The 27284-nt window shown below is 45.3% G+C and overlaps 1 pseudogene and 3 gene segments (V, D, J or C); all 4 read right to left on the bottom strand.

Annotated features, from left to right (window-relative positions):
- Positions 1-69: 69 nt before the first annotated feature.
- LOC125345345 lies at positions 70-5717 on the bottom strand. The segment is given in 4 exon segments: positions 70-118; positions 1261-1268; positions 5220-5530; positions 5634-5717. Coding segments are annotated over 4 exon segments (414 nt in total).
- Positions 5699-11800, bottom strand: LOC125345344 (annotated as a pseudogene).
- A 1057-nt stretch (positions 11801-12857) lies between these two features.
- Positions 12858-16533, bottom strand: LOC125345343. The segment is given in 3 exon segments: positions 12858-12879; positions 16002-16320; positions 16425-16533. Coding segments are annotated over 3 exon segments (387 nt in total).
- A 6797-nt stretch (positions 16534-23330) lies between these two features.
- On the bottom strand, positions 23331-25590 carry LOC125345341. The segment is given in 5 exon segments: positions 23331-23367; positions 23549-23554; positions 24653-24657; positions 25091-25401; positions 25506-25590. Coding segments are annotated over 5 exon segments (405 nt in total).
- Between the last annotated feature and the right edge of the window lie 1694 nt (positions 25591-27284).

Below are 27284 nucleotides of genomic sequence, written 5' to 3'. Positions count from 1 at the left end.
CTGGCAGAGTTTGGCGACAATGGCCACCTGGGAGAAAACATTCTGTATTGGCCCCTTGTGGTACACCCTCTAACTGTACTTTTGGGAGCCTGAGGCAGGCATGTTGGAATCTTGAGACCTGTTTAGGGTGCAGAGAGGGTGAACAAGTTCTCCCACTGTGTCTTTGTGGCTTTGTGAGAATTCTGTTCAACATTTCTGAATATACAGATATGCTGAAGTACAAGAAGAATGTTACGTCCTTTGAACACATGCAAAATTGTAAAACAATTACACATACTTTTCCATGCTTGAAGACTCTCACATGCTCTAACATTCATCCTGAATTCTAGGCGTGCACACCCCAAGGTGAAGGCCGACAGTTCCCCGATGTAGTTCCAGGGTAATGGTGATCATCTGGTGAGGTTGTAGAGCCTCCTGCTTGGGGTGAGATCAGGTGTGGCTTAGCTGCCCTTTCCTTCATTCTGACAATAGACCAAGCAGGCCAGTGTTCAGCAGATGCACGACAGTGAGTCTCTGGTGTGTCATTTATCACAGTCTAGCTGTCTTGATTGCTTTTCTCCATTCATGTGTGTTGGGTATCTCTAGCGATATCACATGCATGGTGTATTTGTGACAGCCTCCCTGAACCACCACAGGTAACATGAAGTCCTGTAGGTGAGTGGTGATTTGGTAAGTGTAGACAGGTAGGAATGCTCTCCCACTCCCAGCACAGCCAAGCAGTGAACCCAGTGCTTCCTGACCTGCTTCCTGTCGTGCTCTGTAACCCTTCCTCAACTTTTACCTCCTTCTGTCCTCCCTCCAGACAGCCTGTGAGCGTCCTGTGGCATTTAATTGGTTTTCATTTTTCAGAATGTGTACAAATGCAACATTCAGTGTGATTATTTAATCGTCGCTCTGAAAGCACTCATCCCAGAAGACAACCGGGACAAAGTCACGAAAAGAAAAGTAGTTTATTGCCAGCAGAAGCCACTTTCCTGGGTCCACTCCCTTGGAGGTATCTTATTTAATTTTTAACCCCTTCCCTGCTTCAGTCGGGAGCCAAACTAGCAGCTAAATTCTTCTTGACCTCTGGCTGTGTGTTCAAGGACGTGCAAGGACATGGCTTAATTTAAAATCGGAAATGCTTTACTGTGTCTGCCATGAGTCCATTTTTATGTTAACCAACCTCATCCTGTCTTAGCTATCGTCGGGTATTGCTAACCCCAAGCCTTTTAGTGTTCTGGAATTTTAAGCCTATGCTGTTTCCTGGTTTTCAAACTGCATATAAGCTCTAAGTTAAGAATAAACATGGCTGCAGTCTTGAGTTTCAACCTTACGGCTGCAGACCTCCCGTACCCCATCTTTGTCTCTTGTCTTTTTTCTCTTGCCTTATTTTTCCTTTTCCTTAAGCCTCGCCGCCCCTCAGTCAGGATTCCCGTTTCACTGCCAGCTGGCTCGGCAGGTGCTTCTATGACAAAACACCTCACCAGGTGACTTTCCATTTAAGGAAAATTGTTTCCATTGTCTGAGAAATCCATACACAGGCAGTAGCACAGAACTTCTTCCTGCTTTGGCTGGCTTTGAACCTATGCAGCAGTCTTTCTCCAATCCCCCCTCCCCTTCCTCCTTTGTACTTGATACCAGTGTTCTGTCTTCTGCTCCCTCTCACAATCCAGTACTCCACATATGAGTATATTAGGCACCATGTTTCTTCTCTCAACTGGATTAGTTTCTTAACATGTGAGGACAAGTCCATCCACCTTGCTGTAAATGACATTTTTATGTTGGAACAGGTTTCCATGTGACTGTAAATGGCAGACTGCATCCCCTCTTGTGGTTGAACTGTGTTCCAATGTGAATACAAATAGCTGTACTGTGTCTATTTTCATGGCTGACCAGCCTCCCACTGTGAGTGTGCTCCTTGGTTTTCTCATCCATTTCCTGGGGTAGGAACTCATCACTGAGGCCATCGTCTTCTCTTCTGTAGTTGCTGTCACAGGAGACGGGGAGTGCAGGTGTCTCTGGGATGCAGGCATGTCACTTGCTTGAAGGATGTGCTCCATGTGGAGATGGGTGGCTGAAAATGGTTCTGCCTCTGATATTATGCTCCAGTCATGTAGTTTTCTTAAGTATTTTTTAAAATTGTTGTTATAAAGTTCATGTGTAGAGTGTTTAGAGTTACACAAGTCAGATGGTGAGTACATTTCTTGTTGGACAATGTCACCCTTTGCATAGTTCTCTCCCGGTTTTCCTGTCTGTTCCCACCCACAAGGTGTATAGTTCATTTTCAACATCGAGTGAAGTGAGTACCACTGCTGTCTTTATTCACCCTTTGACCCTCCATTTCTGTGTCTCCCACCATTAGCCACCCCCTAACAATCAAACAAATAAGTGAGAAATGGAAACAAAAACAACAATGATGTCAAATCCTCTTATTCCCATTTTCTGGATTTCATTTTGATAAACACTATTTTATACAATCAGAGGCACATATTCATTGTGCCTCTGTCTTCTTTCCCTATGAATACTCTCCTCTGGTCTCACTGCATGGGAATATAGTGTTTGCAGATTATTTATTGTAATGCCTACAGAACACATCTGCTTGTCAGCGCAGGGCCCGTCCTCCATGACTGATCCCACAGCAGCCTCAGGACAAGCCTCAGAAATTCAGAAGGCTGAAATGATGTCTTTTCCCCACCTGCGTGGTGGTGTCCAAGTCTCAGAACTGCAGAAAACATCATCTCTCCACCAACAAAATCGTGTTCAAATCTCAGAACCCCAGAAGATACCATCTCTCCACCAACACCGAGGAGTCCATGTGAGGTGGAGCTCTGTGAGTTAGCTTCATATACACAATGGTCTCACAGAACTGTGCACATTGAAACACGGTGCTGTAGAAAGTGGAAGGACAAAGGTGAACAAATGCAGCAGTGTTACTTACTAGACACTATGTTGACAATGACACGTACAACTTATAGGGAAGAATGAGGTGGAGAGACCTTGAGAGAGTTAAGAAAGGGTTGATATTGTCCTAAAAGAATTGTATTCTTATCTAGCTTATGCAACTGCAATCTGTCTGTCCATTGCATTTATAATAATAAAACTTGTAAAATGCTACAAATTTAAACATATATATGTAATTAAACATTAATGTTTATTCAATATAGGTCGGGAAATGTTTCATTCTGAAGAAATTTTGAAAAATGTTTTCAGGAAACCAAAGTTACCCCAAATATCAGAAGTAGGCACACTTGTCCTGAGATTATCATCCTCTGTCTCCATTACCCATGGTGCACAGTGTGGGGCCCTTACCTGCAGTCTGTGGTCTAAAGACACCCTACTGGCATGCCTGCAGGTGTCAGTGCAGTCTCACACAGGTTTATTGTATGTTTACCAAGTTATTTCTCTACCAATATATTTATTTATTCATTATTGTACATTCCCATGAGCAAGCTACTTTATAATATTCAATAGACATATGCACCATTGAATGTTTAGTAGAGTAAGTAGATTTATGTTCTCAACCATTGATGATTTCCTTTTGGTAAAAATCCTCCCATTCCCTTACCATGACTAACACAGAAGTGTCATCTACACCACCACCCTGTGCTATGGGAACCACAGCCTCCCAAGCAGGAGTTTTTCTCCTTCAAATGAGGTCACATCTGTCTCTGCATGGACACAGGATGCATGTCTCCTAGTGACAAGAATGATTTGTCTCGTTATCCACAAGACATTGTCCATGAGGACACCTCAAAACCTGGAAGTTGGCTTCCTAAATTCTATATAGTTTACATGTTAGTTCTTGTTCAGTAAATGAAACTTGCTCTTTTCTGATCATGATGTCATGAGAGAAATGCACAGGACTTGTTTGGGAGCAGGTGAGGGGAAGTCAGTGACATAGAGGAGGACGGTCAGGTCACTTTGAGGGTCACCTGGGCCCAGCCCCCATGCACCACGACTGGCATGCACAGTGACTGTCCTCATCTCATGATGGAGCCCAAGGACCTGGCCACCATCCCCAGAGGTTCCATCCACAGCACTCGCACAGCCGTCACTGATGGAGGAAACCCCAGGACAGACGGGGCACAGCAAGGGCAGTCTACACACACAGGGTATGTGTCCTGTTCAGTCACACCCCAGACCCCTAGTGTCCACTTCTAAATCCCCATGGAGGACAGCAAGAGGTCCTGCTCAGTGGAGACTGAGAATCCCTAACAGCTTTTCCCAGGGCTCCATGGACTGAGCTCTACGTGTGTGGTTGATCCTTGTGGTTTATATCTTGAGGGTTCCAAATTACATTTGTTTGTTGGACAAAGAAAAAAATAAGGTTGTGATAACAAGGATCACTAAGTAAGAAAATGAAATATTGGCAATAATTCTCTTGGGTAAATTCTGAATCCCTGTGTACTTTTTAATAGACATAGGAGGAGGGAAAGATTTGAGTTAGGTTTCATGGGTCAGTGAGCTTTTCTTTCTCTTTCTCTTTCCTCCTCTGTTTCTGTCTTGGTAATGTTTTGAAGTCAGGCCCTCCTTCATTAGGTACACAACTGCCACTTTAGCCATTGTACAAACTTGTCTGATTTCATTTATTCTTTCTGGTATTGTGTTGTGTTTTTGCCTGAGCTCAGTTCTAGAGAGGGAGTCTACACTTGTCTCCTATGGAGCTGGATTCAGGGGAAACAGTCACCACATCCAGCTTCTTGATTAAGATAGGTTCTCAGGAGGGTTTTAACCCATCTGGCCTCCACAAACAATCATTTTGCTCTCCTTCGCCACAGTAGTTAAGATTACAGGCATGAGTCACCATGGCAGGCCTTTCCCTCTGGTTCACAGAGTGAATTCCAAAGTCTGTGAATCCTGGAATCTTTGCTCTGAGTCTCATGAATCACCAGGGTCCTCAGATTCTTGTTAGGATCCAATACTGGTTACCACAGCAGTGCCAATTTTGCTTCCAATGTGATCTCTGTTTCATTTTTAATAGTCATAGCAAAAGATTAGAGACCTCACGGAGGAGTGCAGGTCATAAACTCAGGGAGGAATCCTGTCAATTCAGGGAGGAATCCTGTCAAAGCTGCTGGGCACAGAGGCAGCTCAGACACCAGGAGACCAGCCCTGGGCTCCTGTCTGCAGCTGCTCCCCAGGCTGACCCGGTTGCAAGCTGTGCCGCGCGCCCCCTGCTGGTCCTGAGCGGCCCTGCAGGGAGGTTCGTGTCTGGGCCCACACTGGATTTCCTGCACTGTGTCTCTGGCACAGTAATAGAGGGCCGTGTCCTCCTCTCTCAGGCTGTTCATCTGCAGGTAAAGTGTGTTCTTGCTGTTGTCTCTGGAGATGGTGAAGCGGCCCTTCACGGAGCCTGCATAGTTTATGTCACTACTACTGCCACTGATGTATGAGAGCCACTCAGGCCTCTTCCCTGGAGGCTGGCTGATCCAGCTCATGTAGTAATCACTGAAGGTGAATCCGGAGGCTGCACAGGAGAGTCTCAGGGACCCCCCAGGCTGCACCAAGCCTCCCCCAGACTCCACCAGCTGCACCTCACACTGGACACCTGCAAACACAAGGAATCCTGGTCAGAAAACTTCCACTTATCCACTGTTCCTCTCATTCCTGTCCATATGCACACTTGGCATCTGTTGTTCCTCACAAATTACCTTTTAAAAGAGCAGCAAGGAAAACCCAGCACAGCCCCAGCTCCATGGTGAGTGGTCTGTGTCAATCACTGGGTGAAATCCAGCTCACTGGGCTTCAGGTCAGGGATGGTCTGGTTTTCATGAGCAGTGGGGCTTCCCATTTGCATATCCTCAGGTATAAAGCAAACTTGGGGCAGAAGTCTCAGAGACTGAGCTCCCAGAGCAGATGTGACTGTGCTGGCAGAGTTTGGCGACAATGGCCACCTGAGAGAAAACATTCTGTATTGGCCCCTTGTGGTACACGCTCTAACTGTAGTTTTGGGAGGTTGAGGCAGGCTTGTTGGAATTTTGAGAAATGTTTAGGGTGCAGAGAGGATGAAGAAGTCCTCCCACTGTGTCTTTCTGGCTTGTGAGAATTCTGTTCAACATTTCTGAGTATACAGAAACCCTGAAGTACAAGAAGAATGTTAGGTCCTTTGAGCACATAAGCAATTGTAAAACAATTACCCATGATTTTACATGCTTGCAGACTCTCATATGCTCTAACATTCATCCCAAATTCTAGGCGTGCACACCCCAAGGTGAAGGCCGACAGTTCCCTGATGTAGTTCCAGGGTAATGGTGATCATCTGGTGAGGTTGTAGAGCCTCCTGCTTGGGGTGAGATCAGGTGTGGCTTGGCTGCCCTTTCCTTCATTCTGACAATAGACCAACCAGGCCAGTGTTCAGCAGATGCACGACAGGGAGTCTCTGGTGTGTCATTTATCACAGTCTAGCTCTCTTGATTGCTTTTCTCCATTCATGTGTGTTGTGTATCTCTAGCAATATCACATGCATGGTGTATTTGTGACAGCCTCCCTGAGCCACCACAGGTAACATGAAGTCCTGTATGTGAGTGGTGTTTTGGTAAGTGTAGACAGGTAGGCATGCTCTCTCACTCCCAACACAGCCAAGCAGTGAACCCATTGCTTCCTGGCCTGTTTCCTGTCGTGCTCTGTAACCCTTCCTCGACTTTTACCTCCTTCTGTCCTCCCTGGAGACAGCCTGTGAGCTTCCTGTGGCATTTAATTGGTTTTCATTTCTCAGAATGTGTACAAATGCAACATTCAGTGTGAGTGTCTAATCTTTGGTATGAAAGCACCCATCCCAGAATACAACCAGGACAAAGTCATGAACAAGAAGCTTATTGCCAGCAGAGGATGACAAGGCCACCTTCCTGACCAGAGGGTGAAATGGTGCCTACCCCTACACAGGGGGCATCCTTATTCCATAGGGGCTTGAGGGGATCGAGCATTTGAGGGGAGGTGTAGCTCTGCATGTGCAGGTCACTGAAAGTAGCCCATGGTAGGATGGAGTTCAGGTCCGACTGAGAGCTGGAATGGAACCTATCCCAAGAAACTGGAGAAATTGGTGGGAGCTTGAAGAGTTCTCTTTCCTTTGTGAGGGGCAGGATGGAGGCCATGTCTGGGTGGAGATGATCTGCTGATGGATCTGGAGGCTAGAGATGCATGCTACCAACATGGTTGTCTTGGTTCTGAAATTTTATTCAAAATGCTTCCTCGTTCTTGCATGAATCAGGCATTTGTGGATTTATAATGACTCATTTTCCAGTGGATGAAAATATTTCAAATTAATTTTTCAATTTGTTTTTTCTATTTTTTAAAAAGTGGGGTTCCAAATCAGGGCTTCCATTGATAGGGAAGCACTGTACCAATAAGATCCTCATCTAGCTTTTTTTTCCCCCCCCAAGACTGGTTTCTCTGAAATGAGTCTTGATTTTGGTGGTGTTATTGCTTGCTCTCATGACTAGATTATGATCCTCATATGTTATGGTTGCTCAGATAACTGGGATCACAGACCTGAACCAAGTGCAGTGTCTACCATTGAGAGGGAGTCTCTCAGATATTTTTTCCTGAGCAGGCTTTGACCTCTGGTCATGTTAATCTCAACCCCCTTCTTGGCTGGGTGACAGGTGCATGACAGTGAATACTTTGGATGAGAAGCATTTGTTTTAATTTTTTCCCCATCTGTCCTGGAGTCACCATCCTCCCAACTTCAGCCTCTCAAGTAGCTGTGATTAGAGCTGTGAGCCACTGTGTCCACTGTTTAAAAGCTTTTTTATAGAATTGAAAGTGTTCTATATTAGTTATTATTCCAAAGTAAGCTGATAGGTTGCAGATCTAGACATATAGCAAAGGTTTTTGTGTTGTTTGTCATGGGGCTTGAACTCAGGGACTAACTGCTGTCCCTCTGCTCTTTTGTTTAACTTTGAGCTACAGCAGTACTTCCAACGTTTTCTGTTTATGTGGTGCTGAGGGATTGGACCCAGGGCTTCATGCCTACTGGGCAAGCACTCTACCATCAAGCCACATTCCCTGCCACACTTCCAGTTTTTGATTAGGTACTGGAGCTATGACTCTCACAGGGACTTCTCTTCCCAAGCTGGCTTTGAACCATGATCCTCAGATCTCAGTCTCCTGCATAGCTAGAATGAGCCACTGGCTCCTGGCCAAAGATTCTATTCTAAACCGTTGCAAATGTAATAATAACACAATTCTAGTAAGCCGAGATTGAATTAAAACATTCATTCCAGCCCCACAGAGTGGAATTGACAAGAGAACCAGAAACTACAGACTCTAGAGCATCCCTGTCTTCCAGGGAAGTCTATACACTTGTTAAGATCACTGAGTAAAAGTTACCATAGAGTATATGACTGAGAAAAAAAAGAAAACTGGGTGCTACTTGTGGAAATCGAGGGGCAAGCTGGTAGAAGCATTGGTTTATGTGTATTTCTGGGTTCACTTACTTGAGGGTGTCATATTTAATTTTTAACCCCTTTCCTGCTTCTATGACAAAACACCTCGCCAGATGACTTTCCAATTATGGAAAATTGTTTCAGGAGTCTGAGAAAACCATACACAGGCAGTGGCACAGAACTTCTTCCTGCTTTGGCTGGCTTTGAACCTATGCAGCAGTCTTTCTCCAATCCCCCCTCCCCTTCCTCCTTTGTACTTGATACCAGTGTTGTGTCTTCTGCTGCCTCTCACAATCCAGTGTTCCACATATGAGTCTATTAGGCACCATGTTTCTTCACTCAGCTGGGTTAGTTTCTTAACATGTAGGACAAGTCCATCCATGTTGCTATAAATGACATTTTTATGTTGGAACGGCTTTCCATGTGACTGTAAATGGCAGACTGCATCCCCTCTTGTGGCTGAACTGTGTTCCAGTGTGAGTACAAATAGCTGTACTGTGTCTATTTTCATGGCTGAACAGCCTCCCACTGTGAGTGTGCTCCTTGGTTTTCTCATCCATTTCCTGGGGTAGGAACTCATCACTGAGGCCATCGTCTTCTCTTCTGAAGTTGCTGTCACAGGAGACAGGGAGTGCAGGTGTCTCTGGGATGCAGGCATGTCACTTACTTGGAGTGTGGGCTCGTTGTGGAGATGGATGGCTGAAAAATGGTTCTACTTCTGATATTTTGCTCCAGTCACGTACTTTTCTTAAATATTTTTTTTAATTTTTATTATAAAGTTTATGTGTAAAGGGTTCAGAGTTACACCAGTGAGGTGGTGAGTACATTTCTTGTTGGACAATGTTACCACCTGCATAGTTCTCTCCCGGGTTTCTTCTCTGTTCCCACCCACAAGTTGTATAGTTCATTTTCAACATTGAGTCAAGTGAGTACCACTGCTGTCTTTGTTCACCCTTTAACCCTCCATTTCCATGTCTCCTGCCATTAACCACCCCCAAACAATCAAAGAAACAAGTGAGAAAAGGAAACAAAAACAACTATGACGTCAAATCCTCTTATTCCCATTTTCTGGATTTCATTTTGATAAACACTATTTTATATGCCCAAAGGCAGATACTCATCATCCCTCTGTCTTCTTTTCCTAAAAACACCCTCCTCTGGTCTCACTGCATGGGAATGCAGTGTTTGCAGATTATTGTAATGGCTACAGAACACATCTGCTTGTCAGCACAGGGCCCGTCCTCCATGACTGATCCCACAGCAGCCTCAGGACAAGCCTCAGACATTCAGAAGGCTGAAATGATTTCTTTTCCCCACCAGCAAGGTGGTGTCCAAGTCTCAGAACTGCAGAAAACATCATGTCTCCACCAACAAAATCGTTTTCAAGTTTCTGAACCCCAGAAGATACCATCTCCACACCAACACGGAGGACTCCATGTAAGGTGGTGGTGTGTGAATTAGCTCATATAGACAATGGTCTCACAGAACTGTGCACATTGAAACACGGTGCTGTGCAAAGGTGGTAGGACAAAGGGTGAGCAAATGCGGCAGTGTTACTAGACACTATGTTGACAATGACATGTACAACTTATGGGGGGGCGAATGGGAGGGAGAAAACTGGAGAAATGTATTGTTATCTAACTCATGCAACTGTAAACTGTAGATTACACTTATAATAATGAAACATAAAATGCTACAAATTTAAATACATATAAGATTAAATAGTATTTTTTGATTAATATAGGTGGAAAAAAGTTCCATTCTGAAGAAATTTTGATAAATGTTTTCAGAAAACCAAAGTTAGCACAAAGATCAGAAGTAGTTACATTGTTCTGAGTTTATTCTCCCCTGTCTCCATTACCCATAATGCACAGTGAGGGGCCATTACCTTGACTCTGTGGTCTAACATACCTTACCTGTCTGCCTACAGACATTAGTGGAGCCTCACACAAGATAATTGTATGTGTCCTAATTTATTTGTTTAACAATTAATTAATTTAATTATTCAGTATAATCCAAACATGTGAACAAGGTGCTTTATAATATTAAAAACTCTTATGCAAGGCTAATATTGAATAGGGTAAGTAGTTTTATGTTCTAAATTATTAATGATTACTTTTTGGTATAAATTGTCCCATTCCTATCTTCTTTTTTTACCATGATTAACACAAAAGTATCATCTATATCCTGCTGAGCCAGCCGGCAGCGAAAAGGAATCCTGAAAGAGGGGGGTGAGGATTAAAGAAAAGGAAAAATACAAGACAAGAGAAAAAAGACAAGAGGCAAAGATGGGGTATGGGAGGTCTGCATCTCAAGATTGAAACTCAAGACTGCAGCCCCGTTTATTCTCAACTCCCAGCTTATATGCAGTTTTGGAACCAGGGAATACTATAGGGTTGTTAAAATTCCAGAACACCAAGAGGCTTAGAAGTTTGCAACATTTGATTACAGTAAACACAAGGTAACAAAGCAATTCCAGATAGTGGCTGTGGACAAATGTCTTTGCATTTAGCACTTCCTGGTGATAATAGCACAGCCAGAGGTGATAATGAACCTAGCTGCAGGTTTGGCTCCCTACATCAGCACAGCCAGAGGTCAGGATGAGCTTAGCTGCTAGCTTGGCTCCCAACACTATATCACCACCCTGTGCTCTGGGAACCACAGCCTTTTAAGCAAGAGTTTTCTCCTTCAAATGAGGTCACATCGGTCTCTGCATGGATACAGGATGGATGTAACCTAATGGGGTGAGTGATTGGTCTTGTTACTCACAAAATTTGTACATGGCAAAATCTGAAAACTTGGAAGTTGTTTTCCTAAAGTCTATATAGTTTACTCCTGTGACTGACCTTGAATTCAGTGTGATCCACACCCCCTCCTGGTCCTGAGCGGCCCTGCAGGGAGGTTCCTGTCTGGGCCCACACTGGATTTCCTGCACTGTGTCTCTAGCACAGTAATAGAGGGCCGTGTCCTCCTCTCTCAGGCTGTTCATCTGCAGGTAAAGTGTGTTCTTGCTGTTGTCTCTGGAGATGGTGAAGCGGCCCTTCACAGAGTCTGCGTAGTTTATGCTACTACCACTACTACTGATGTATGAGAGTCACTCAGGCCTCTTCCCTGGAGGCTGGCGGATCCAGTGCATGTAGTAATTACTGAAGGTGAATCCTGAGGCTGCACAGGAGAGTCTCAGGGACCCCCCAGGCTGCACCAAGCCTCCCCCAGACTCCACCAGCTGCACCTCACACAGGACACCTGCAAACACAAGGAATCCTGGTCAGAAAACATCACACATCTCCCCATCCTTCCCACTTGTGCCCATTTGAATACTCAATATCTGCTGCTCCACATAAATTACCTTTTAAAAGAGCAGCAAGGAAAACCCAGCACAGCCCCAGCTCCATGGTGAGTGGTCTGTGTCAATCACTGGGTGGAATCCAGCTCACTGGGCTTCAGGTCAGGGATGGTCTGGTTTTCATGAGCAGTGGGGCGTCCCATTTGCATATCCTCAGGTATAAAGCAAACTTGGGCAGAAGTCTCAGAGACTGAGCTCCCAGAGCAGATGTGACTGTGCTGGCAGAGTTTGGTGACAATGGCCACCTGCGAGAAAACATTCTGTATTGGTCACTTGTGGTGCACCCTGTAACTGTAGCTTTTTGGGAGCCTGAGGCAGACGTGCACACCCCAAGGTGAAGGCCGACAGTTCCCTGATGTAGTTCCAGGGTAATGGTGATCATCTGGTGAGGTTGTAGAGCCTCCTGCTTGGGGTGAGATCAGGTGTGGCTTGGCTGCCCTTTCCTTCATTCTGACAATAGACCAAGCAGGCCAGTGTTCAGCAGATGCACAGCAGTGAGTCTCTGGTGTATCATTTATCACAGTCTAGCTGTCTTGATTGCTTTTCTCCATTCATGTGTGCTGGGTATCGCTAGCGATATCACATGTATGGTGTATTTGTGACAGCCTCTCTGAGCCACCACAGGTAACATGAAGTCCTGTAGGTGAGTGGTGATTTGGTAAGTGTAGACAGGTAGGAATGCTCTCCCCGTCCCAGCACAGCCAAGCAGTGAACCCATTGCTTCCTGACCTGCTTCCTGTCGTGTTCTGTAACCATTCCTCAACTTTTACCTCCTTCTGTCCTCCCTCCAAACAGCCCGTGAGCTTCATGTGGCATTTAATTGGCTTTCATTTCTCAGAATGTGTACAAATGCAACATTCATTGTGATTATTTATTTATTTATTTATTTGGCTAGTCCTGGGGCTTGGACTCAGGGCCTGAGCACTGTCCCTGGCTTCTTTTTTGCTCAAGGCGAGCACTCTGTCACTTGAGCCACATCGCCACTTCTGGCCGTTTTCTGTACCTGTGGTGCTGGGGAATTGAACCCAGGGCCTCGTGTACACGAGGCAAGCACTCTTGCCACTAGGCCATATCCCCAGCCCCTCATGGTGATTATTTAATTGTCGATCTGAAAGAACTCATCCCAGAAGACAACCAGGACAAAGTCACGAAAAGAAAAGTAGTTTACTGCCAGCAGAAGCCACCTTCCTGGGTCCACTCAATTGGGGGTATCTTATTTAATTTTGAACCCCTTCTCTGATTCTATGACAAAACACCTTACCAGGTGACTTTCCGTTTATGGAAAATTGTTTCCATTGTCTGAGAAATCCATACACAGCCAGTAGCACAGAACTTCTTCCTGCTTTGGCTGGCTTTGAACAGCAGCAGTCTTTCTCCAAACGCCTCTCCCCTTCCTCCTTTGTACTTGATACCAGTGTTCTGTCTTCTGCTGCCTCTCACAATCCAGTACTCCACATATGAGTATATTAGGCACTCAACTGGGTTAGAGGACAAGTCCATCCACGTTGCTATAAATGACATTTTTATGTTGGAACGGCTTTCCATGTGACTGTAAATGGCAGGCTGCATCCCCTCTTGTGGCTGAACTGTGTTCCAATGTGAATACAGATAGCTGTACTGTGTCTATTTTCATGGCTGACCAGCCTCCCACTGTGAGTGTGCTCCTTGGTTTTCTCATCCATTTCCTGGGGTAGGAACTCATCATTGAGGCCGCCGTCTTCTCTTCTGTAGTTGCTGTCACAGGAGACAGGGAGTGCAGGTGTCTCTGGGATGCAGGCATGTCACTTACTTGAAGGATGTGCTCGTTGTGGAGAAGGTGGCTGAAAATGGTTCTACCTCTGATATTATGCTCCAGTCATGTAGTTTTCTTAAGTATTTTTTAAAATTGTTGTTATAAAGTTTATGTGTAGAGGATTTAGAGTTACACAAGTCAGATGGTGAGTACATTTCTTATTGGACAATGTCACCCCTTGCATAATTCTCTCCCGATTTTCTTCTCTGTTTCCACCCACAAGTTGTATAGTTCATTTTCAACACTGAGTCAAGTGAGTTCCACTGCTGTCTTTGTTCACCCTTTGACCCTCCATTTCTGTGTCCCCCCAGAAATCACCTCAAAGCAGGCTGACAAACAAATGAGAAAAGGAAACACGAACAACAATGATGTCAAATCATCTTATTCCCATTTTCTGGATTTCATTTTGATAAATACTATTTTATACAATCAGAGGTACATATTCAGTGTGCCTCTGGGTTCTTTTCCTATGAATACCCTCCTCTGGTCTCACTGTATGGGATTGCAGCGTTTGCAGAGCATTTATTGTATTGGCTACAGAACACATCTGCTTGTCAGCACAGGGCCTGTCCTCCACCACTGATCGATCCTACAGCAGCCTCAGGACAAGCCTCAGAAATCCGGAAGGCAGAAGTGATGTCTTCTCTCCACCAACATGGTGGTGTCCAAGTCTCAGAACCCCAGAAACATCATCTTCCTGTTGCAGACCTTGAGGTGCCAAAAGCCTCTACCTGCATTGACTCCAACTCTCAGGGCTGCAAGTACTTGCCCTTTTGTGCAGACCCTGAGGTGCCTGGAGCTGGTAAAGGTGTGAGCAAAGACTCCACCCCTTCTCTCCAGACCTCGGGGCTGCATATATTTGCCCTTTGGGTAAGTGCTTCTTTCAGCTTCTGGTCCTGGGGGCTTATCACTGTGTGGGAGTGGGGGCAAGGTAGAGAAGGATTGATTGAAATAGACTGAGGAAGGATGCCTGCTGTCTGCACTTTTCCCAGCATTGGGTCCTAGGACAGCATTATGCAAACTTGTGACAAATATAGAAGGTGTATATAGCTAAAGGCTTTTGCTGAAATAAACAGAGTTGTGCCATCAGCCTTCTCTATGTCTCCTGCATCATCAATCCCGTTGTCCCTCAGAATCCTGGCTCATGCTGAGGCTGGCCCGTGGTATCTCCCCACCAGCAAAACAGCGTCGATGTCTCAGAACCCCAGAAGATACCATCTCTCCACCAACAACGAGGAGTCCATGTGAGGGGGTGCTCTGTGAATTAGCTTCATGTAGACAACAGTTTCACAGAACTGTGCACATTGGAACACGGTGCTCCACAAAAGTGGAAGGACAAAGGGTGAACAAATGCAGCAGTGTTACTAACTAGACACTATGTTGACAATGACTTATACAACTTATCTGGGGAATGGGAGGGAAAAAACTGGAGAAATGTATTCTTATCTAACTCATGCAACTGTAAACTGTACATTACATGTATAACAATAAAAATTGTGAAATGCTACAAATTTAAATACATATAAGATTAAATAGTAATTTTTGATGAATGTAGGTGGAAAAAAGTTCCCTTCTGGGGCTGGGGATATAGCCTAGTGGCAAGAGTGCCTGCCTCGGATACACGAGGCCCTAGGTTCGATTCCCCAGCACCACATATACAGAAAACGGCGAGAAGTGGCGCTGTGGCTCAAGTGGCAGAGTGCTAGCCTTGAGCGGGAAGAAGCCAGCGACAGTGCTCAGGCCCTGAGTCCAAGGCCCAGGACTGGCCAAAAAAAAAAAAAGTTCCCTTCTGAGGAAATTTGGAAAAATGTTTTCAGGAAACCAAGTTAGCCCAAATATCAGAAGTAGTCACACTTATGCTGAGATTATCCTCCCCTATCTCCATTACCCATGATGCACAGTGTGGGGCCATTACCTGGACTCTGTGGTCTAACATACCTTACCTGTCTGCCCACAGACATTAGTGGAGCCTCACACAAGGTAATTGTATGTGTCCCTATTTACTTGTTTGCCAAGTAATTAATTAATTTATTGAATATAATCCATACACATGAACAAGCTGCATTATAATATTCAAAACTAATATGCAAGGCTAATATTGAGTAGGGTAAGTAACTTTATGTTCTAAATTATTAAACATTTCTTTTTGGTATAAATTGTCCCATTCCTATCTACTTTTTGTTACCATGATGAACACAGAAGTGTCCTGTACAGTGACCACCCTGTGCTATGGGAACCACAGCCTCCTAAGCAGGAGTTTTCTCCTTCAGTGAGGTCACATGTGTCTCTGCATGGACACAGGATGGATGTCTCCTAATGAGGTGAGTGATTGGTCTTGTTACTCACAAAATTTGCCCTGGGAAAATCTCAAAACTTGGAAGTTGTCTTCCTAAAGTCTGTGTAGTTTACTCCTGTGACTGACCTTGAATTCAGTGTGATCCACACCCCCTGCTGGTCCTGAGCAGCCCTGCAGGGAGGTTCCTGTCTGGGCCCACACTGGATTTCCTGCACTGTGTCTCTGGCACAGTAATAGAGGGCCGTGTCCTCCTCTCTCAGGCTGTTCATCTGCAGGTAAACTGTGTTCTTGCTGTTATCTGTTGAGGTGGTGAAGCGGCCCTTCACGGAGTCTGCATAGTTTATGCTACTACCATAGATGTATGATATCCATTCCAGCCCTTTCCCTGTAGGCTGGCGGATCCAGTGCATAACATAGCTATTTATGCTGAATCCGGAGGCTGCACAGGAGAGTCTCAGGGACCCCCCAGGCTGCACCAAGCCTCCCCCAGACTCCACCAGCTGCACCTCACACTGGACACCTGCAAACACAGAGAATCCTGGTCAGAACACTTCACACACATCCACTGTTCCTCTCACTCTTATCCATTTGCACACTTGGTATCTGTGGTTCCTCACAAATTACCTTTTAAAAGAGCAGCAAGGAAAACCCAGCACAGCCCCAGCTCCATGGTGAGTGGTCTGTGTCAATCACTGGGTGGAATCCAGCTCACTGGGCTTCAGGTCAGGGATGGTCTGGTTTTCATGAGCAGTGGGGCGTCCCATTTGCATGTCCTCAGGTATAAAGCAAACGTGGGGCAGAAGTCTCAGAGACTGAGCTTCCAGAGCAGATGTGACTGTGCTGGCAGAGTTTGGTGACAGTGGCCACCTGCGAGAAAACATTCTGTATTGGCCCCTTGTGGTACACTCTCTAACTGTAGTTTTGGGAGCTTGAGGCAGGCATGTTGGAAATTTGAGACCTGTTTAGGGTGCAGAGAGGATGAACACGTCCTCCCACTGTGTCGTTGTGGATTTGTGAGAATTCTGTTCAACATTTCTGAATATACAGAAATGCTCGGGGCTGAGGATATGGCCTAATGGCAAGAGTGCCTGCCTCATATACACGAGGCCCTGGGTTCGATTCCCCAGCACCACATATACAGAAAACGGCCAGAAGTGGCGCTGTGACTCAAGTGGCAGAGTGCTAGCTTTGAGCAAAAAGAAACCAGGGACAGTGCTCAGGCCCTGAGTCCAAGCCCCAAGACTGGCCAAAAAAAACAAAAAAACAAAAACAGAAATGCTGAAGTACAAGAAGAACGTTAGGTCCTTTGAACACATAGCGATTGTAAAACAATTACACATACTTTTCCATGCTTGCAGACTCTCACATGCTCTGACTTTCATCCCGAATTCTAGGCGTGCACACCCAAGGTGAAGGCCGACCGTTCCCTGATGTAGTTCCAGGGTAATGGTGATCATCTGGTGAGGTTGTAGAGCCTCCTGCTTGGGGTGAGATCAGGTGTGGCTTGGCTGCCCTTTCCTTCATTCTGACAATAGACCAAGCAGGCCAGTGTTCAGCAGATGCACGACAGGGAGTCTCTGGTGTGTCATTTATCACAGTCTAGCTGTCTTGATTGCTTTTCTCCATTCATGTGTGTTGGGTATCTCTAGCGATATCACATGTACGGTGTATTTGTGACAGCCTCCCTGAGCCACCACAGGTAACATGAAGTCCTGTAGGTGAGTGGTGATTTGGTAAGTGTAGACAGGTAGGAATGCTCTCCCACTCCCAGCACAGCCAAGCAGTGAACCCATTGCTTCCTGGCCTGTTTCCTGTCGTGCTCTGTAACCCTTCCTCAACTTTTACCTCCTTCTGTCCTCCTTCGAGACAGCCCGTGAGTTTCCTGTGGCATTTAATTGGTTTTCATTTCTCAGAATGTGCACAAATATTACATTCAGTGTGAATGTTTAATCTTTGGTATGAAAGCACCCATCCCAGAAGACAACCGGGACAAAGTCACGAACAAGAAAAGGAGTTTATTGCCAGAAGCGGCTGACAAGGCCACCTTCCTGACGAGAGGGAGAAATGGTGCCTGCCCCTACACAGGGGGCATCCTTATTCCATAAAGTGTTGGAGAATTAAAGTCTCCGACCAGTGGAAAAACTTAGCCCCAGCACGGTTACTCTGATGCCTCATTAGCACACTCATAGGCCCTTGGGAACACATTCCCAGTAAGGAGTTCCTTTGTGTTTGCCGGCCAAAGGAAGCCACCTTTTGTTGTGAGAATCTCCCTTCCCCCCTGCATAGCAAGTCTCCCTGAGGAGACTTGCCTTTAGTGTTAGATTCTCACTGTAGATAGGGAAGTCTCCTCCCAAGTCTCTTCACAAGTCTTTGGAGAAGTCAAGATCAAAGTTGTCTAGCCTTGAGGAGATAGTAGCTAGGAGATAATTATAGTTCTACCTCGATTGGATACAGTTCCTTGTTTTGATATCAACAATCTTTGTAGTCACTACCTCCTGTAATAGGAAAAGCATTTGTATCAAGTTCCTGCCCTTACAGTAGTAACTTCCTCCACTTTTGTATTTGAGACAAATGTCATGCTGTATTGATCTTTTACCCTGTAGTTGTAAAATTGATTTCTAACCCTATATAAACCCTGGTCCTCTTGTAATAAAGTATGCATTGGTTCACTCGCCTTGCATCCCGTGTCCTGACTATGGCTGCAGTTACCCAGGCCCAACAATAGAGGCTTGAGGCGAGTTTGGGGGTTGGGCATTTGGGGGGAGGTGTAGCTCTTCCTGTGCAGGTCACTGAAAGTAGCCCATGGTAGGATGGAGGTGATGTCTGAGCTGAAAGCTGGAATGGAGACCTATCCCCAAGAAACTAGAGAAACTGGTGGGAGCTTGGGAGAGTTCTCTTTCCTTTGGATGGGGCAGGATGGAGGCCATGTCTGGGTGGAGATGTTCTGCTGATGCATCTGGGGCTAGAGATGCATGCTACCAACATGGTTGTCTTCGTTCTGAAACTTTATTCAAAATGATCCTTGTTCATGCATGAATCAGGCATTTGTGGATTTATACTGACTCATTTTCCAGTGGATGAAAATATTTCAAATTACTTTTTCATTTTGCTTTTTTTTTTAAAGTGGGGTTCAAAATCAGGGCTTCCATTGATAGGCAGGCACTCTACCAATATGATCCTCATCTAGCTTTTCTTTCCCAACACTGCTTTCTCTGAAATGAGTCTTTTTTTTGTGTGTAGGTATTATTGCTTGCTCTCATGACTAGATTATGATCCTCATATGTTATGGTTGCTCAAATAACTAGGATCACAGACCTGAACCAAGTCCAGTGTCTACCATTGAGAGGGAGTCTCTCAGATATTTTTTCCTGAGCAGGGTTTGATGTCTGGTCATGTTAATCTCAGCCCCCTGCTTGGCTGGGTGACAGGTGCACTAGAGTGAATACTTTGGATGAGAAGCATTTGTTTGAATTATTTCCCCATCTGTCCTGGAGTCACCATCCTCCCAACTGCAGCCCCTCAAGTAGCTGTGACTAGAGCTGTGAGCCATGGTGGCCATTGTTTAAAAGCTTTTTTATAGAATTGAAAGTGTTCTATATTAGTTATTATCCCAAAGTAAGCTGATAGATTGCAGATGTAGATATGTAACAAAGGTTTTTGTGTTGTTTGTCATGGGGCTTGAACTCAGGGACTGACTGCTGTCCCTCTGCTATTTTGTTTAACTTTGAGCTACAGCAGCACTTCCAACCTTTTCTGTGTATGTGGTGCTGAGGCATTGGACCCAGGGCTTCATGCCTACTGGGCAAGCACTCTGCCATCAAGCCACATTCCCTGCCCCACTGCCAGCTTTTGATTGTGTAACTGTATCTATAAATCTCACAGGGACATTTCTTCCCAGGCTATCTTTAACCACGATCCTCAGATCTCAGTCTCCTGCATAGCTAGACTTACAGGAATGAGCCACTGGCTCCTGTCCAAAGATTTTATTCTAAACCGTTGCAAATCTAATAATAACCCAATTCTGGTAAGCACAGATTAAATTAAAACATTCATTCCAGCTCCACAGAGTGTAATTGACAAGAGAACCAGAAACTACAGACTCTAGAGCATCCCTGTCTTCCCGGGAAGTCTATACACTTGTTAAGATCACTGAGTCAAAGGTTACCAGAGAGCACATGACTGAGAAAAAAAGGAAACTGGGTCCTCTTTGTGGGTATCCTAGGCCCAGCTGGCAGAAGCATCGGTTTATGTGTATTTCTGGGTCCATTCACTTGGGGGTGTCTTATTTAATTTTTAATCCCTTCCTTGCTTCTATGACAAAACACCTCACCAGGTGACTTTCCAATTATGGAAAATTGTTTTAGGCATCTGAGAAGTCCATACACAGGCAGTGGCACAGAACTTCTTCCTGCTATGGCTGGCTTTGAACTTATGCAGCAGTCTTTCTCCAAGCCCCCCTCTCCTTCCTCCTTTGTACTTGATACTGTTATGCCTAGTTTTCTGGTCCCCAAAGACTACCAAGGAGCCAATCCCCATGCAAATTCATGAGAGTCTTGATTGCAAGCTCGAGCCCGGATTCTCAACCGTCACCAACACAGCGGATCTGGATTGAGGGTCCCAATCCTCAGATAAGCAGGGTTTTTATTGCAATTACAACAGGGGCAGAGTATTTCCAACTTGGCAGATACTTGACTGGATGGCATTTAGCAAGCAAGTCTTGACCTATTACTATTGGCTATCTACCCTTTCAGTTATCTATTTTGGCTTTGATTTTGGGAAGTGGTCTGGATATCAGGAACTGACATCAGGTGTTCACCTAGCACTCATGCAGGGGGTTAATGCAGGGTGGGGGGGGGTAGAGCAAGTCACAAATGGGTTAAGCAAGCCGTCTACAGAAGCAGAATATTGCAGTCAGGCTGACCTAGTACCAACTTTATTTTAACAATTGCTACCATGTTTTCCCATTACCACTAAGCAAACTTGAGCGGGCTAAAACAATCCAGTATTCAATCATAAGTAAACCAACCCAACAGTTACCATGGCATTTCTACTACTACTATGGTTATTTCTATAGTCTATGACTATGATCATTTTTTACTGTCCGTTACCATGGTTGCTACCTAGGTACAGAGGGAAACAAGTGCTCCCTATATTTTTAAATATCAAACTACAAGAAACTAGTCTCACGGGGGGAGGGTGGTGCAGCCCTCTTGCATGGAGCCATCACCAGGGTTTAGAAGCTGTTATCATTTTAACACTAAAACTTATATTTAGTTACTAATGTTCTCAGGTCAGCCCTAACAATACCAGTGTTCTGTCTTCTGCTCCCTCTCACAATCCAGCATTCCACATACGAGTAAACCAGGCACCATGTTTCTTCCTGCAACTGGGTTATTTTCCTAACATGTGAGGACACGTCCATCCACGCTGCTGTAAATGACATTTTTATGTTGGAACGGCTTTCCATGTGACTGCAAATGGCAGACTGCATCCCCTCTTGTGGCTGAACTGTGATCCAGTGTGAGTACAAATAGCTGTACTGTGTCTATTTTCATGGCTGACCAGCCTCCCACTGTGAGTGTGCTCCTTGGTTTTCTCATCCATTTCCTGGGGTAGGAACTCATCACTGAGGCCATCGTCTTCTCTTCTGTAGTTGCTGTCACAGGAGACAGGGAGTGCAGGTGTCTCTGGGATGCAGGCATGTCACTTACTTGGAGTATGTGCTCCATGTGGAGAAGGTGGCTGAAAATGGTTCTACCTGTGATATTATGCTCCAGTCACATAGTTTTCTTAAGTATTTTTAAAAACTGTTATTATAAAGTTCATGTGCAGAGGATTTAGAGTTACACAAGTCAGGTGGTGAGTACATTTCTTGTTGGACAATGTCACCCCTTGCATAGTTCTCTCCCGGTTTTCCTCTCTGTTAACACGCACAAGTTGAATAGATCATTTTGAACATTGAGTCAAGTGAGTACCACTGCTGTCTTTGTTCACCCTTTGACCCTCCATTTCTGTGTCCCCCCCCATAAATCACCCCAAAGCAGGCTGACAAATAAATGAGAAAAGGAAACAAGAACAACAATGATGTCAAATCCTCTTATTCCCATTTTCTGGATTTCATTTTGATAAATACTATTTTATACAATCAGAGGTACATATTCATTGTGCCTCTGTGTTCTTTCCCTATGAATACCCTCCTCTGGTCTCACTGTATGGGATTGCAGTGTTTGCAGATCATTTATTGTAATGGCTACAGAACACATCTCCTTGTCAGCACAGGGCCTGTCCTCCATGACTGATCCTATAGCAGCCTCAGGACAAGCCTCAGAAATTCAGAAGGCTGAAGTGATGTCTTCTCTCCACCAGCATGGTCGTGTCCAAGTCTCAGAAAACATGATCTTCCTGTTGCAGACCCTGAGGTGCCAAAAGCCTCTACCTGCATTGACTCCAACTCTCAGGGCTGCAAGTACTTGCCCTTTTGTGCAGACCCTGAGGTGCCTGGAGCTGGAAAGGTGTGAGCAAAGACTCCACCCCTTTTCTCCAGACCTCGGGGCTGCATATGTTTGCCCTTTGGGTAAGTGCTTCTTTCAGCTTCTGGTCCTGGGGGCTTATGTGTGTATATGGGGGGGCATGGTAGAGAAGGATTGATTGAAATAGAATGAGGAAGGATGCCTGCTGTCTGCACTTTTCCCAGCAGTGGGTCCTAGGACAGCATTATGCAAACTTGTGACAAATATAGAAGGTGTATATAGCTAAAGGTTTTTGCTTAAATAAACAGAGTTGTGCCATCAGCCTTCTCCAAGTCTCCTTCATCATCAATCCTGTTGCGCCTCAGAATCCTGGCTCATGCTGAGGCTGGCCCGCGGTATCTCCCCACCAACAAAACAGCGTCGATGTCTCAGAACCCCAGAAAATACCATCTCTCCACCAACACCGAGGAGTCCATGTGAGGGGGTGCTCTGTGAATTAGCTTCATGTAGACAACGATTTCACTGAACTGTGCACATTGGAACATGGTGCTCCACAAAAGTGGAAGGACAAAGGGTGAACAAATGCAGCAGTGTTACTAACTAGACGCTATGTTGACAATGACATGTACAACTTATGGGGGGGTAGAATGGAGGGAGAAAACTGGAGACATGTATTGTTATCTAACTCATGCAACTGTAAACTGTACATTACGTTTATAACAATAAAAATTGTAAAATGAAACAAATTTAAATACATATAAGATTAAATATTAATTTTTAATCAATATAGGTGGAAAAAGTTCCCTTCTGAGGAAATTTTGAAAAACGTTTTCAGGAAACCAAGTTAGCCCAAATATCAGAAGTAGTCACACTTGTCCTGAGATTATCCTCCCCTGTCTCCATTACCCAAGATGCACAGTGTGGGGCCATAATCTGGACTCCGTGGCCTAACATACCTTATCTGTCTGCCCACAGACATTAGTGGAGCCTCACACAAGATAATTGTATATGTCCCAAATTATTTGTTTACCAATTAATTAATTGATTTATTGAATATAATCTATACATGTAAACAAGGTGCTTTATAATATTCAAAACTAATATGCAAGGCTAATATTTTATGTTCTAAATTATTAATGATTTTTTGGTATAAATCGTCCCATTCCTTTCTTCATTTTTTACCATGATGAACACAGAAGTGTCCTGTACAGTCACCACCCTGTGCTATGGGAACCACAGCCTCCTAAGCAGGAGTTTTTCTCCTTCAGATGAGGTCACATCTGTCTCTGTGTGGACACAGGATGGATGTCTCCTAGTGACATGAATGATTTGTCTCGTTATCCACAAGAAATGAGGACACCTCAAAACCTGGAAGTTGGCTTCCTAAATTCTATATAGTTTACATGTTAGTTCTTGTTCAGTAAATGAAACTTGCTCTTTTCTGATCATGATGTCATGAGAGAAATGTACAGGACTTGTTTGGGAGCAGGTGAGGGGAAGTCAGTGACATAGAGGAGGACGGTCAGGTCACTTTGAGGGTCACCTGGGCCCAGCCCCCATGCACCACGACTCGCGTGCACAGTGACTGTCCTCATCTCATGATGGAGCCCAAGGACCTGGCCACCATCCCCAGAGGTTCCATCCACAGCACTCGCACAGCCGTCACTGATGGAGGAAACCCCAGGACAGACGGGGCACAGCAAGGGCAGTCTACACACACAGGGTATGTGTCCTGGTCAGTCACACCCCAGACCCCTAGTGTCCCCTCTAAATCCCCCTGGAGGAGAGCAAGAGGTCCTGCTCAGTGGAGACTGAGAATCCCCAACAGCTTTTCCCAGGGCCCCATAGGCTGAGCTCTACGTGTGTGGTTGATCCTTGTGCTTTATATCTTGAGGGTTCCAAATTACGTTTGTTGGACAAAGAAAAAAATAAGGTTGTGATAACAAGGATCACTAAGTAAGAAAATGAAATATTGGCAATAATTCTCTTGGGTAAATTCTGAAACCCTGTGTACTTTTTAATAGACATAGGAGGAGGGAAAGATTTGAGTTAGGTTTCATGGGTCAGTGAGCTGTTCTTTCTCTTTCTCTTTCCTCCTCTGTTTCTGTCTTGGTAATGTTTTGAAGTCAGGCCCTCCTTCATTAGGTACACAACGGCCACTTTAGCCAATGTACAAAGTTCTCTGATTTCATTTATTCTTTCTGGTATTGTGTTGTGCTTTTGCCTGAGCTCAGTTCTAGAGAGCGATTCTACACTTGTTTCCTATGCAGCTGGATTCACAGGAAACAGCCACCACATCCAGCTTCTTGATTAAGATAGGTTCTCAGTAGGGTTCTACCCCATCTGGCCACCACAAATAATCATTTTGCTCTCCTCCGCCACAGTAGCTGGGATTACAGGCATGAGTCACCATGGCAGGCCTTTCCCTCTGGTTCACAGAGTGAATTCCAAAGTCTGTGAATCCTGGAATCTTTGCTCTGAGTCTCGTGAATCACCAGGGTCCTCATTCTTTTTAGGATCCAATACTGGTTACTACCGCAGTGCCAATTTTGCTTCCAAAGTGATCTCTGTTTCATTTTTAAAAGTCATAGCAAAAGATTAGAGACATCACGGAGGAGTGCAGGTCATAAACTCAGGGAGGAATCCTGTCAAAGCTGCTGGACACTGAACTAGCTCAGACACCAGGAGACCAGCCCTGGGCTCCTGTCTGCAGCTGCTCCCCAGGCTGACCCGGTTGCAAGCTGTGCCGCGCGCCCCCTGCTGGTCCTGAGCGGCCCTGCAGGGAGGTTCGTGTCTGGGCCCACGCTGGATTTCCTGCACTGTGTCTCTGGCACAGTAATAGAGGGCCGTGTCCTCCTCTCTCAGGCTGTTCATCTGCAGGTGAAGTGTGTTCTTGCTGTTGTCTCTGGAGATGGTGAAGCGGCCCTTCACGGAGTCTGCGTAGTATGTGCTAACACCACCATCACTGATGGATGAGAGCCACTCAGGCCTCTTCCCTGGAGCCTGGCTGATCCAGCTCATGTAGTAATCACTGAAGGTGAATCCGGAGGCTGCACAGGAGAGTCTCAGGGACCCTCCAGGCTGCACCAAGCCTCCCCCAGACTCCACCAGCTGCACCTCACACTGGACACCTGCAAACACAAGGAATCCTGGTCAGAAAACTTCCCACTTATCCACTGTTCCTCTCATTCCTGTCCAAATGCACACTTGGCATCTGTGGTTCCTCACAAATTACCTTTTAAAAGAGCAGCAAGGAAAACCCAGCACAGCCCCAGCTCCATGGTGAGTGGTCTGTGTCAATCACTGGGTGGAATCCAGCTCACTGGGCTTCAGGTCAGGGATGGTCTGGTTTTCATGAGCAGTGGGGCGTCCCATTTGCATATCCTCAGGTATAAAGCAAACTTAGGGCAGAAGTCTCAGAGACTGAGCTCCTAGAGCAGATGTGACTGTGCTGGCAGAGTTTGGTGACAATGGCCACCTGGGAGAAAACATTCTGTATTGGCCCCTTGTGGTACACCCTCTAACTGTAGTTTTGGGAGCTTGAGGCAGGCTTGTTGGAATTTTGAGAACTGTTTAGGGTGCAGAGAGGATGAAGAAGTCCTCCCACTGTGTCTTTGTGGCTTGTGAAAATTCTGTTCAACATTTCTGAGTATACAGAAACCCTGAAGTACAAGAAGAATGTTAGGTCCTTTGAGCACATAAGCAATTGTAAAACAATTACCCATGATTTTACATGCTTGCAGACTCTCATATGCTCTAACATTCATCCCAAATTCTAGGCGTGCACACCCCAAGGTGAAGGCCGACAGTTCCCTGATGTAGTTCCAGAGTAATGGTGATCATCTGGTGAGGTTGTAGAGCCTCCTGCTTGGGGTGAGATCAGGTGTGGCTTGGCTGCCCTTTCCTTCATTCTGACAATAGACCAAGCAGGCCAGTGTTCAGCAGATGCACGACAGGGAGTCTCTGGTGTGTCATTTATCACAGTCTAGCTGTCTTGATTGCTTTTCTCCATTCATGTGTGTTGGGTATCTCTAGCAATATCACATGCATGGTGTATTGTGACAGCCTCCCTGAGCCACCACAGGTAACATGAAGTGCCTGTAGGTGAGTGGTGATTTGGTAAGTGTAGACAGGTAGGCATGCTCTCAAACTCCCAACACAGCCAAGCAGTGAATCCATTGCTTCCTGTCGTGCTCTGTAACCCTTCCTCAACTTTTACCTCCTTCTGTCCTCCCTGGAGACAGCCTGTGAGCTTCCTGTGGCATTTAATTGGTTTTCATTTCTCAGAATGTGTACAAATGCAACATTCAGTGTGAATGTTTAATCTTTGGTATGAAAGCACCCATCCCAGAATACAACCAGTACAAAGTCATGAACAAGAAGCTTATTGCCAGCAGAGGATGACAAGGCCACCTTCCTGACGAGAGGGTGAAATGGTGCCTGCCCCTACACAGGGGGCATCCTTATTCCATAGGGGCTTGAGGGGATCGTGCATTTGAGGGGAGGTGTAGCTCTGCATGTGGAGGTCACTGAAAGTAGCCCATGGTAGGATGGAGTTCAGGTCTGACTGAGAGCTGGAATGGAACCTATCCCAAGAAACTGGAGAAATTGGTGGGAGCTTGAAGAGTTCTCTTTCCTTTGTGAGGGGCAGGATGGAGGCCATGTCTGGGTGGAGATGATCTGCTGATGGATCTGGAGGCTAGAGATGCATGCTACCAACATGGTTGTCTTGGTTCTGAAATTTTATTCAAAATGCTTCCTCGTTCTTGCATGAATCAGGCATTTGTGGATTTATAATGACTCATTTTCCAGTGGATGAAAATATTTCAAATTAATTTTTCAATTTGTTTTTTCTATTTTTTAAAAAGTGGGGTTCCAAATCAGGGCTTCCATTGATAGGGAAGCACTGTACCAATAAGATCCTCATCTAGCTTTTTTTTTCCCCCCCAAGACTGGTTTCTCTGAAATGAGTCTTGATTTTGGTGGTGTTATTGCTTGCTCTCATGATGAGATT

This window comes from Perognathus longimembris, unplaced genomic scaffold, assembly GCF_023159225.1.
Source record: "Perognathus longimembris pacificus isolate PPM17 unplaced genomic scaffold, ASM2315922v1 HiC_scaffold_5536, whole genome shotgun sequence".
NCBI lineage: Eukaryota > Metazoa > Chordata > Mammalia > Rodentia > Heteromyidae > Perognathus > Perognathus longimembris.
This window is presented reverse-complemented; position numbering and strand designations above follow the sequence as displayed.